At 50.3% G+C, this 12432-nt stretch overlaps 1 protein-coding gene across 1 annotated transcript in view; it reads right to left on the bottom strand.

The window, feature by feature from the left end:
- Window positions 1-12432, bottom strand: part of LOC146333887 (ADAMTS-like protein 5) — a 43595-nt gene that overhangs the window by 14311 nt on the left and 16852 nt on the right. Inside the window, exons 3-5 of the mRNA XM_084825056.1 lie at window positions 5816-5970; window positions 3909-3969; window positions 2981-3089 (exon numbers count right to left, since the gene is read on the bottom strand). Of these exons, the coding sequence (XP_084681182.1) occupies window positions 2981-3089; window positions 3909-3969; window positions 5816-5970 (325 nt within the window). The remainder of the gene's footprint in view (window positions 1-2980; window positions 3090-3908; window positions 3970-5815; window positions 5971-12432) is intronic.

The raw sequence follows: 12432 nt of genomic DNA, 5'->3' as shown, positions 1-12432 counted from the left end.
GGGTTTTTTTTTTTCTGCCTCCCACAACTGCAAATACAGTTGTGGGAGGCAGCAATAAAAAATAAGCCTTTGGTAGGGTCAAGACAGATTTGTTTAATTTGGCATGTCAGATTGTTATTGTGTGTATTGTGTCTTTTAAGGTTATTCTTAATGTTTTACTGTGTTTTTATTTGATTGTGGTTTTTATGTTCTGAAATGTTAGTAAACTGCCTTGGTTGGTTTCAGAAAGGCAGTATCAAAATACTAATACTAGAGATAATAAGGATATAGTCCAGAGGCCATCCTAAGCAGAACAGTTTTAGTGCTGTAGCGGAAAGCCAAAAGGAGGGGGCCAGATGAATCTTCCAGGCAGGGAGTTCCAAAGTCTGGGTGCAGCAACCGAGGAAGCCCTGTCTCCCCGTTCTCCCAGCCGAGCCTGGGTCTGGAACTGAAAAGGGAACCTCCAACAAGGGTCATAATAGGCAGACCAGCTTATACGGGAGGAGGCAGTCTGTTAGCTACCCTGGTCCTAACTGTACAGGCCAGGGTTTTAGCAGTCATCAGGGGCACTTTGAACTGGAGCTGGAAACGAATAAACCCACACACAGCAAAAAACAAGAGGTCAGCAGTGGACAGGCCATCAATCAGAGATGCTATGGGGCAGGAAGAAAAGAACCTTGAGGTTCCTTCCAACCTCACAGTCCTGTGGAAGGCAAGAGGACCAGCGTGTGAGAATTCTCTGCAACATTCAGGTGCATAGAAGAAGGTGCTCAGTGACCATTTGCGAGGGGGTCAGGCGAGAAACAGGACTACAGCCTGATTAAAGAAACGCTAATTAATCAGTCATATGGATGTTAGTTGATGAATGGATTAATCTGTTGGTTAAATAGGCATACAGGCAAACACACTGAAGCTGAAGCTACAGGCATACTCCCTTTGGAGGCCGGCACTGCATGGGCACCATTTTAGAAGAGGCACTCTTGTGTGAGAGAGAAACAGGGTGCCGGGGGCTCTTGCCATCTTCAGTTTTTATTTAAAAAGAAAATGATTTTATTGCATGGTTTTACTGTGAACTGCTCTGGGAGCAGTTGGTTAAAGGGTGGTAGAGAAATGTTTACAATAAAAACAAAATGAATTAAATATGTTTGGGGGTTTGTTTTTTTCTTCCCCTGCTGCCTAGACAGTCTGGGTTATCTGTTTAGTAGATTTAAAATGTTTAACAATTCATGGAAGCCAGGTGTGCTGATGACCCTGCCCCTTCCCCAATGGCCCCTTCCCTTCCCCACACCTCTTTCCCCAACCATCAATCATTTGGTGGTTTCCCAGTTTTTTCCATTCTAAAAACTTGAAATGCCTCTTCTAAAGTTCAGCTATTGGTATTAAGAGGTTTAAGCTACAATATGCTGGTATTTTTAGTCCCACCCCTTTTGCCTTGGGCCCCACCTACCACTAGAATGTGCACGCCCCCCCAAGCTTCCACAAAATGGATTTCTGCCCTTGGGGTGAAACAGGTTGTGCACCCCTGATCTAAGTGATTCATCAATCAAACATTGCACCCCTAGTGATAACACAATCTTCCTGGGTTTTCCATGCTAATTTAATGCCTGCAGTGGGAGAGAAAACCCAGATCTAGGGTCCGGGAATGCTGATCAAATTTGCAGATGACACAAAATTGGGCGGGATAGCTAATACTTTGGAAGACAGAAACAAAATTCAAAGTGATCTGGATAGACTGGAGCGCTGGGCAGAAAACAAGAGAATGACATTTAATAGGGATAAATGCCAAGTTCTGCACCTAGGAAAAAGAAACCAAATGCACAGTTACAAGTTGGGGGATACGTGGTTCAACAACACTACAAGCAAGAAGGATCTTGGAATTGTTGTCGATCACAAGCTGAATATGAGCTAACAATGTGAGGTGGCTGCAAAAAAGGCAAATGCTCTTTTGGGCTGCATTCATAGAAGCATCGCTTCCAAATCCCGGGAAGTACTAGTTCTCCTCTACTCAGCACTGATTAGGCCTCATCTGGAGTACTGTGTCCAGTTCTGGGCACCACACTTTAAGAAAGATGCAGACAAACTGGAGAGGGTTCAGAGGAGGGCAACACAGATGATCAGGGGATTGGAAACAAAGCCCTATGAGGAGAGACTGAAAGAACTGGGCATGTTTAGCCTTGAGAAGAGAAGTCTGAGGGGAGACAGGATAGCGCTCTTCAAGTACTTGAAAGGCTGTCCCAGAGAGGAAGGCCAGGATCTCTTCTCCATCACCCCAGAGTGCAGGACACGGAATAATGGGCTCAAGTGACAGGAAGCCAGATTCCGGCTGAACATCAGGAAAAACTTCCTGACTGTAAGAGCAATACGACAATGGAACCAATTACCTGGGGAGGTGGGGGGCTCTCCCACACTGGAGGCCTTCAAGACGAGGCTGGACAGCCATCTGCCAGGGATGCTCTGACTTGGATTCCTGCATTGAGCAGGGGGTTGGACTCGATGGCCTTGTAGGCCCCTTCCAACCCTACTATTCTATGATTCTATGATCTTGATAGAGTCCTAAGTGAATACAATCAAACTTATTGACCCCCCCCCCTCCCAGCAGTTTCATTTTGGAGTCTGCCCGTGAATTTTTTTTACTTGACGAACGGCAACTATTATACAGCACACACAGACACGTTTGCTCACGACTGAATATCATGGAGCCCTTTTCAGTGAAGAGAGAAGCAGGGCTGAGAGAAAGAAACCGATGGCTACAATGAACCCATGCCAGAGTTGGGACTGGCCTGTAAGCGCCCAGGGTCTGCTGCTGTTCTTTCAACCCTGTTTCACCCTCCCAGCCACTTGCCTGGGGTCGTTGTTCTCTGGTTTTTGAACTTTTAGAGGTCGCATTTCCACAGTTGGCTCCAAGAGGCTCAGAACACATAAAACAATGAGGAAAGTGGGAAACCAAGATCCCGAGGAAAGGTCCTCCCAGCAATGATGATGCAAGCAGGGCTGAACTTACCTCCGTGGAATGGGACCCACTTGTATGGGGTCTGGCCCCCCAAGATGGGTTTGCCATTGTAGAGGGAGCACTGGATTGCACGGAAGGGCACAGAGCCCACGGGGCACTCCTGCAGCAAGGAGGGAGGGAACGGGATGGAGGGAGGGCACACAGAGTGACAAAGGCTGCAAGGAAGATGCAGAGCTCAAGACCAGCCTGGACTCTCTGAGCATTAACGGGATTATGGCCTTCGCATCGCCCACAAGGGTGAGCTGACAAAGAGGGGAAATTACACATCAGAAACCTCCTGCTCACCATCCTTCTTGGCCCCACGTTTGCCCCCGGCCTGCTGGCAGCAACTGCTGGCCTACGCAAAAGCTGCAATGATGCACAGGTGCCTCCCTGCCCATCGGTGTGGCTAGGCAACAGCGGCAGCGGCACTCTGCCCCCAAAGCATCTCTGGACAGTGGCCCCAGCTGGGGACCCCCATGCCTTTCTGTTGGGTGCAGTGCCAGTCCCCTATATCTGGGGAAAGCCACCTTCCCCAGATAGGTTAACCACAAAAAACAGTTCCAGGTTTGGGGGGCCCTTGGGCAAGACCTCCTCCAGGGGCCCCTCCCTCGGTGAGCCTCCCCTCTCGCCACCATGGTCACCAGCCGCTCTGGCTCCCCCTCCTCTTCCTCCTCCTGCCTCCCCTTGCATGCTTGGCAGGCGGAGAGCCAGAGAGCCAGGAGGCTGCGGCACCTCCTCCGCCTCTTTCTGGCCACCACAGTTGTCTGGCCGGAGCAGGAGGCAAGGGAGCACGCAGGCTGCCATGTGGGAGAGGAGGAGGAGGAAGTCCAGGCATCTCTTGTCAGTGCCAGGGCACAGGCCCTCGGTGCCAGCCCTGGCAAAAACACACCCCATGATAAGTAGGCTGCAAGATACTCTGCTGTAGGCAAATACTTACGTCCCGTTCACACACACGGTACTGCCTGGGCTTCCCTCGACAAAGCTCCTCCTCAGGGAACCTGCCTCCAAAGAGGAAACCCGGTTAAGCAGCAACATTTCTTATGGAAGGCCATCGCTCTTTGCTGGGACCTCCTCTTCACATGGAGGTCCCAGCAAACCATCCCAACGAACAGCCACTGAGAGCGGCTTCTCCATCCCTGTGTACTGGTATAATCCCCTAGCAAAACTATCGACTCTAGAAGCCGCTGCTCCATCATGTGACTGAGCCACTACGTTTGATGGAAAAGGATCTTCATTGATTATTGATTTATTGATTAAATTGATTTATTCAATTTGTACCCCGCCTCTCCACCAAGAACATGGCACTCAAGGTGGCTAACCACCATAGGAACTTGAAAAACAAAAAGATACAAACTTGGTTTAAAGCAATAATAATAATAATAATAATAATACATTTAAAACACAGATAGAAGACATAAACATTACAGAATTAAAACAGCAGCCAACCCAACAGACTAGCATACATGCCGGGGTCCCGCTTGAACAGAAATGCCTTTGCAGGCAGCAGAAAAACCACAGTGAACTGATGAAATGCCCAAAATAAGTGAAATATGCATCTGGTTTGATGGGTGAGATGAAGCTGGCACAGTGTAGAAGCAGAGTGAGGAAAAGCTGCCCCCTCCCCACAGGATCAGGGACGGAAAGGTCAGTAGCCTCTTTGGCCATGGCAAGTGGAAATTATTACAAGCTGCCAAATGATAAAGGCAGGAACAGCACAAAACATCCCACGTGTCTTAATATTTGTTTACATTTCTGTCCCTCCCTACCGCTTAGGGTCAGGATCGGTAATTAATTCCATTTACAAAAACCAGCATCTATCAGGGGGAAAGTTCCCATTATCTTTCCTCAGCTATGGCAAAGCAGAGAGACTCCCAAATACCTATAAACCCCCTGTGCGATCCTGGGCATTGTGTTCAGATGGGTTTACTCCAAGGTAGTTGTGCTCAGGACTGAATCCTTGGGTTGTAATCCTACAGCTACTCACCTAGGAGTAAGCCCCATTGAACTCAGTGGAACTTACTTCTGAGTAGACAGGCACAGGATTCCTTTGCAAGTCCACCAATCAATTTGAGTGACTGATGGAGACTGCAATCCTATGCACACTTACTTGGGAGCAAATCCCTGTTGAGTACAGAGGGATTTACTTTTGAGTAAACTCTGGGTGGCAAGTGCCTACTTAGAAGAGTGTTTGCAAAGTGGTTTACAAAAACATTAAAGTACAGATGTGAAAATATTCCCTCACCCAGTAGGGGCTGCCACTTGTAACAGCACCTTAGAAGAGGCACCCCCACTTTCTCCCCCCCCCCCCACCAGGGGCTGTCTCTTCTACAGTGCGGAATGCTACAATATACACACAAAAAGCACGCTCCGGGAGAGAGCGGAGGACAGGAAGGCCTGGCGTGCTATTGTCCATGGGGTCACGAAGAGCAGACACGACTTAACGACTGAACAACAACAAAATGGAAGCACAATTATTTAAATCATTTATTGATCAAACTCCTGCTATATTAATAAACTAACAGTGCAACCTTATACCCGCGAAGATGGCCTTGTAGGCCCCTTCCAACACTACTATTCTACATACCTGGGTGAAAGCCCCGTTGAACTCAGTGGGACTTATTTCTGAGTATGCATGTGTATGATCGCACTGGGAGAGTTCTTTGCTCAGAACAGTCCTACTAAATACCTCCAGCATCACTCCAGTTCTGGATGACACCACTGGGGTCCAACTGACAATTTTCCTGAGAAAGCCATGGCTGAGGTGCCACAGATCAAGGCTGCTGCTGCCTCCAGTCCACTGCACGAGCCATGTGGCAGGCAGGGAAGGGCGGACAGCCTACTCACCTGATGCACCGCCTGGTCCGGAAGGAGGCGCCATTCCCACAGGTACTGGAACAGGCACTCCAGCTGCCCCAGTGAGTCCATGCCCCGTGTCCTGACTGGCGTCTGTGGCGGGGTTGGGGGGCCTGGCTGAGCCCCGGCATCCTGTGGTCTGTCCCCTACTTAAAGGAAGATGTCAAAGTCAGCACACTGGAGGGTGGCAGCTTTGCCCCCCCCCCGCCCTGCCTCACAGGCCACCCTCCAAACGCAAAGAGGGGCAGGCAAGCAATGTGGCAACCCTAACGCCCAGGGAGAGATGGAAACAGAGCCGTTGCTCAGCACAGACACACACATCCTGCCTAGGTGGATAAGCTGGAGCTTCCTGAGCCCCACCAGGCCTCGGCTGCAGTACATCGGAGGCGTCTGGAAGAAGTCCTACTCAAGTGGAGGGCCCTCCGCACAAGGAGTCCTTTACTTACCAGAAGCCCTCCTCTGCAAACGAGCACAGTGATGGCTCTGGCCTGCCTCCTGAGACAGCGCCACGCCCAGGGGCTCAGGAGTTGCTCAGCCTCCATCCAGAGATGGGCCCCCTCCTCTTGCGCAGATTGGCCCGTAGCCATCCCCCTCCCCAGGGCCTGGGCTCCTCCAGTCCACCGCCCAGCCTTCTGGCACGGGCTGCTCTCCTCAGCGCTGCTTCTCTCTGGGAGCTCCTCCTCTGAAGAGGGTGCCTCCAGCCGGGCCACAACAGGGAGGCGTGGGACCAGCAGCCAGGCATCACGGCAGCACATGGGGCAGCACTCAACCCCTGGGAAGCCACATGCCCCGTCTATATATTTTGTGCTGTCAGGACACTTGGTGCTTGCACAGAGGACAGGAGGACAATCTCTTGCAAGCTAGAAGCCGATGCAGCAGGAACAACTGTGGAGGGAGGGAGGGAGGGAACAGAAGGCCTTACGGGCAGACCCTGAGCGGAAGGACAGGCCATTATTCAAGGGCAGGAGGGCCGCATTCTGCCCAGAGGAGCGGGGGTTGTGCCAGGTGGAGAGGTGAGCTCTGTGGACAGACTTGAATCGCAAGCACATGTCTCAAAAACAAATCCAGCAGAAGAGGAGCCTTTAAACTTGGGGTAAAACATCTTGGGAATTAATTCTGCCGACAACGCCAATCTTTTAATGCTGGCCAGTGGAAAAGATTTGATTTGATTTGTATAATCAAAGCTATGGTTTTCCCAGTAGCAATGTATGGCTGTGAGAGCTGGACTATAAGGAAGGCTGAGCGCCGAAGAATCGATGCCTTCGAACTGTGCTGCTGGAGAAGACTCTTACGAGTCCCCTGGACTGCAAGGAGGTCAAATCAGTCCATCCTAAAGGAAATCAACCCTGACTGCTCATTGGAAGGACAGAGACTGAAGCTGAAGCTCAAACATTTTGGCCACCTAATGTGAAGAGAAAACTCCTTGGAAAAGGCCCTGATGCTGGGAAAGACTGAAGGCAAAAGGAGAAGGGGACGGCAGAGGATGAGATGGCTAGATAGCATCACCGATGCAATGAATATGAACTTGAGCACGCTCCGGGAGAGAGCGCAGGACAGGAAGGCCTGGCGTGCTATGGTCCATGGGGTCACGAAGAGTCGGACACGACTGAACGACTGAACAACAGTGGAAAAGATCTAAGGAAGCCCCTTGGAATGCAAGGAGATAGTCTCCAGGCCCATCTAAAGGAGGCCAGGTGGTCGGGCCCCTCTTGGGAGGCAGTTCCACGTCCTGGGAGCCACAGTGGATAAGGCCCCACCCTTTTTGCCTGTCATAAATCTGGTGAGGGGGTTGAAGGGAGACTTCTAACGTGGAGCAGAATGTTCAGGTAGGATTCTATCTCAGGGTTGGGGGGCTGTTCTTGAGATATTCTGGTTCTGGACCATCAAGTTTGACCCCTTCTCATGCTCTGCACGTGATCGTGGTCAACGTGGCAGAGAAGAGGCATTTCTCCTGCCAATGAGCTCCATGGCTTGTGTTGGTTTTGCCTCCCTATGATGCTGCCAAACCAACGTGAACCAGAACCACTTTTGGCCTCTTGTGTGATGGTGCCCTTGGACTGGAGTATTCTGCCCTGCCCCAGAGGGCAGAAAATGCAGGGGACATGGAGGCGGGGAGAGACAGGGCATCTGTCACCCACCCCCTTTCATTCCCCACCAACATTGTCTTAGTAATTATCTCTTTTTCTGTTTTTGTCCTTTCCACTTATTAAATTCTGGAGTCCTCTCCTACCATCTGCTTTATCTCTTGCCAGAAATTTGGAACGGAGTTTTAAAACGGGTTTTCCTGCCGAGATCCTGTATGTGGACAGAGCCAAACCAGCGCGCGCGCACACACACCAAGGCATGCGCATGCGCACACACCAAGGCAGCTTCCCAAATTCTCAAACTACAGGAAAAATGGAAGCTTGAGATGGCAGATAAGGCCCCATCCTCCACTGATACCGGCCAAACTGTCCAGAGGCAGACTGGGGGGCGTGCGTGCGTGCGTGCGTGGGATCGTCCTCAGATGTTGTGCCTGGGAAGAAGCCATCTCTGTTTACCACAGAAAGGTCAAAAGAATTAAATATTTATCACTGGACTAAGCAACAGCTCCCAAAAAGACAGAAGAGTCCAAAACATGGGAGGACGCTGGGAAGAAAAGCAGCAACAGAGGGAGACACGTGTGCGTGTGTGTGTGTGTGTGTGTGTGTGTGTGATGGAGAGAAGACTAGTGGAAGAGACAGAGCAGGCGGGAATGCTGCTGGGCCAACGTAAGGGGGGGGGCATGACCTCATCATGAGGAATCTACTTTTTAAATGTGCCAGGCAGAAGCACTCAGGGCCCCTGACATTTACAATGCAGGAGACCCAGGACCCCTGGACAATTACAGCATCGTTAACCATTGCTGCTATGTGTGCCCAAGTCTGCACTCTTGCCCACTGGCATAAAGTGTGTCTTGCTGGATCAGACCTGGGTCCACCTGCCCAGCGTTCTTTGCAATAGTTCCAGCAACTGCCAGGTGCAAGGAGGCCCAGGAAAAGCTGGTCAGCCAACAGTCTCCTCATGGGCCACAATTTTTGTGAACCACCCGGAGAGCTTCAGCTATTGGGCTGTATAGAAATATAACAAATTAAATTAAGCCGTCTCCTACTCACTCGTGGCTCTCACAAGATGGGGTGACAGCTACTCGCGAGCTGGACGGATTTTGAAAGGGGCTTAGACACATTTGTGGAGGCAAAGAGGTTCCTCAGTGGAGCCTCCCTCTACAAAGGAAGTCTACCTCATACAAGATGGTGTGGGGCAAACAAAAGGAGGGCGTTCTTCACGTGGGTGTTATAGAAGCAGCTGGATGGCCCCTGTGGGAGCCTGGATGCCAGGGGAGGAGGCCCATGGTATTGGTCCAGGGATTCTTCTTGTGTTTTTATGGACAGTTACGCCATTCACAGCAGACTGGTCTGTGGGCACCTTCCAAATGTGTTGTAAAGACCCCTGGATTTCCCAGCAACAGTAGATTGTTCCCTGTCGTAATGCAATCTCTTCTGGGAGGCCTATTCTCTAATGGGCCATTAAAACCCATTCGCTTGACAAAAGACCTGCTCCTGGTGGAGAGGAAAACTGCTAGAACTCTCTCTAGGGGTGGGGTGGGGGTAGGGATGGGGAACAGCACTTCAGCATCTGCCTCTCCATCAGGGCAGACAAACCTGTCTGTGTCTTGAGATCTTCTGTGGAGGCCCTTCTTTTTAGGTGCCCCCTTGCATCAGAGGGACGTCATCCAAAGCAGAGGGCTTTTTCCATGGTGGCACCCCAAATGCAGAATGCCCTCCCCAGAGAGGCTTGCTCAGTGCCCACGCTGAAATAGTTTTGGCACCAGGCAAAAGCATTTTTGTTTACACAGGCACTTTCATTGTCATTTTAAACTTGGCTTTTAAATGTTGTATTTCCTATTTTATTGTTGCATTTTATATTATTATATACATTTTGTTTGCACACTGCCCTGAAATCCAAACCGGATGAAGGGAGGTATATAAATGTTTGAAATGAATGAATGCTTACAGTTCCCAGTTTTCCAGAGAGAACTGGCTGCTGCCTTCCTGCCCGGCCCATGGGGTTCCCACTGGAGCCTCTGACTGCCTGCTGTTGGAGACAGGACGCTGGGCTAGACAGATCCACCAGCAGGGCTCTTCTGACATTCTGCCTGTTCTGCCTTCCGTCCCATCCCAGTCCTCTGGGCCATAACAGCAGCACTCGCCCTTTCTTCCTGGAGCTGGCCCTGCCCTTGAAGACTGCCCTCCCCCCCGCTTTGGTTTCCCTTGCCATCTGCAAAAGGTGAGCAGCCTCAGAGATTATGTGCCCAGGGAGCTTTCATTGCACCTTCCCAGCCTCCCTAGGAGCAAACCACGTGGACACTGAGGGGCCTCATCCGTGCCGCCTGCTCCCCAGCCCCTATTGTCACAAGTGCAAAAAGCGACTGGATTGCTGGATTTCTGCACCCCTGCTAGATCCATCCAGACCACACCCTAGTTCAGAAATAACTCCCTACCACCACCACCACCACCACCCCATCTGGAATTAGGGTGGTAAGGCTCCCAGGGCAGAAAATGTTGCTTTCAGACAAGTGTGAGGTTGGAGACATCAGTTTGGAAAGCTATCTGCAAATGAAACAGGGGTGTCAGATAATATCAAAATGTTAGGCCTTGGAACATGCGGGTTGTACCGGAAGCAGCCTGAGAATCCAGAAATGGGGGGTGGGGGTGAGGGGATTCCACATTAATCCTGGCCTTGGTGCTGGTAGGGGAAAGGGCTCAAAGGCAGCTAAATGCACGTAGTGCCAGTCCTTCCTCATCTGGAAGTCGTCTCCCAAGGATCCTGCAGATGCAGCAAGTTAAATTCTTTCAGAGATGAGGTGTGGGCCTTGCTCAGCATCCCCTCTCTCCAAGGAAGGGGCGCAGTCGCCAGGGGAAAGCAGGAGGTTCAAGAAGACTGGAGAGGATGCATGGAAGTGTAGAATCGTAGACCCGAAAGAAGCCAAGCACCAATCTGCCTGCTGCCTGCATTGGGGCAAGAGGAGGGTCCCTCATGCCCCTTGAAAAGAGGCCCCAGGTTCAAATTAAGTCCTGCTTTGGCAGCAGCTATTTTCCACTGAAGCATGTTGTTACTTCAGGTTGGCAACCAGAGTGGCAAGATAAGCTTTGCCAGAGGAGAGCTGCTAAATGAGCCGTTCTCAAAGCAGGCTGTGGGTCCCTGGGCTTGGAAAAACATTGGGGAGGCCAACCTTCCAGAATGCCTGCTCACAGGAGGCAATCTGGCATCAACTGGCAGGACTGGGGGGGGGGGGCACCTTCTGGTTTGTTGCAGTTTTGCACAAAAAAGCACAGTGTGGCCCAAAGACCTGTTTTCCTTTAGCAAAAGGACATGGAGATGAAGACTGACAGAGCCATTCTGTACATGTCTACTCAGAAGTAAATCCTGTTGAGTTCTGTGGAGCTTATCCCTAGGCATGTGGGTACAGGATTGCAGCCTGAATCTGGTATGAATGGGGTACATTCAAAAATAATTTTCTTCGCTTAGCCTAAAGCAGGAGTGAAGAACTCAGACTTGGAGGCCAAATCCAGCCATCTAGATTTTTCCCCATTCTAAAAGGTTGAATTGCCTCTCCAAAAGCTGTGTTAGGCTGGAAGAGCTTGAAGCTAAAAGATGCTGGTATTTTTTTGTATTCTGGCCCTGTCCCTTTTGCCCTGCCCGCCCCTGGAATGTGGCCCCCAGCTTCTGGGAAAAGGAATTTGGCCCTTGGGCTGAAAAGTCACACACACAGACACACACACCCAGCCTAGAGAATGGCTTGATGTCACTCATAGGTATTGAGAATGCTCCTGTTGATAGGCAGAATGGCTGTGAGTTCTGCCACCACCAGCAGCTGAAATAACATTGCACAATTCATGTAAAGAAGATGTGCATGTCCTTATCAGAGGTAACCCAACCTAAGGCTGCCAGCCTACACACAGTGGCTAGAGAGTAAGTCCACTGAACCTAGTGGGATTTACTTCTGAATAAGCATGGCCAGGCTTGTTTTGAACAAGTTATTGGAGCCAAAATGCTGGTTCAAAGCTAAGAGCTCAGCTTCACTGAGATAGCTCAATCTGCCAATTAGCCACAAATGAGATCATTTCTGCAAGACTTTCCAGATTGTCGGGAAAGAAGAAACACTGGAGCCAAATTAAGAGACCATAAGCAGAGCTGGGAGGGGAAAGGGAGGGAACCTCACATTGGCTTTAATACATTCGGCAGCATATAAGATCTTATGGCTTAAACATGATCTCCACAAGGGTTAATTTAATGGCTTTTACTGTCAGGGCCTCCAATATCATGATGCATGTGTATGCTTGTATTTGCCTCTGCTGGGTTTTTAAATATGGACAGATAGGAATCCACTACTGAACCTCCCAAATCTGTTTGTAATGCCATAGCTATGGCCTCTGACACATGAAATGATAACCTGGGCATGTACAAAGTGCCGTTCCCTCGGTCAGCAGATAAGGGCTCATGGGGCAGGGTGTGCAATTTCCTAAACTCCAGGCTCTCTCCATTTAGAAATTAAGCTATGCTTAATTTACTTCATGTGCCTGAAACAG

Source organism: Heloderma suspectum, chromosome W (genome assembly GCF_057233095.1).
Source record: "Heloderma suspectum isolate Gila_16-S chromosome W, 16-S_ref, whole genome shotgun sequence".
NCBI lineage: Eukaryota > Metazoa > Chordata > Lepidosauria > Squamata > Helodermatidae > Heloderma > Heloderma suspectum.
Note: the sequence above shows the minus strand (reverse complement) of the source record. Positions and strands in the feature narration are given on the sequence as shown.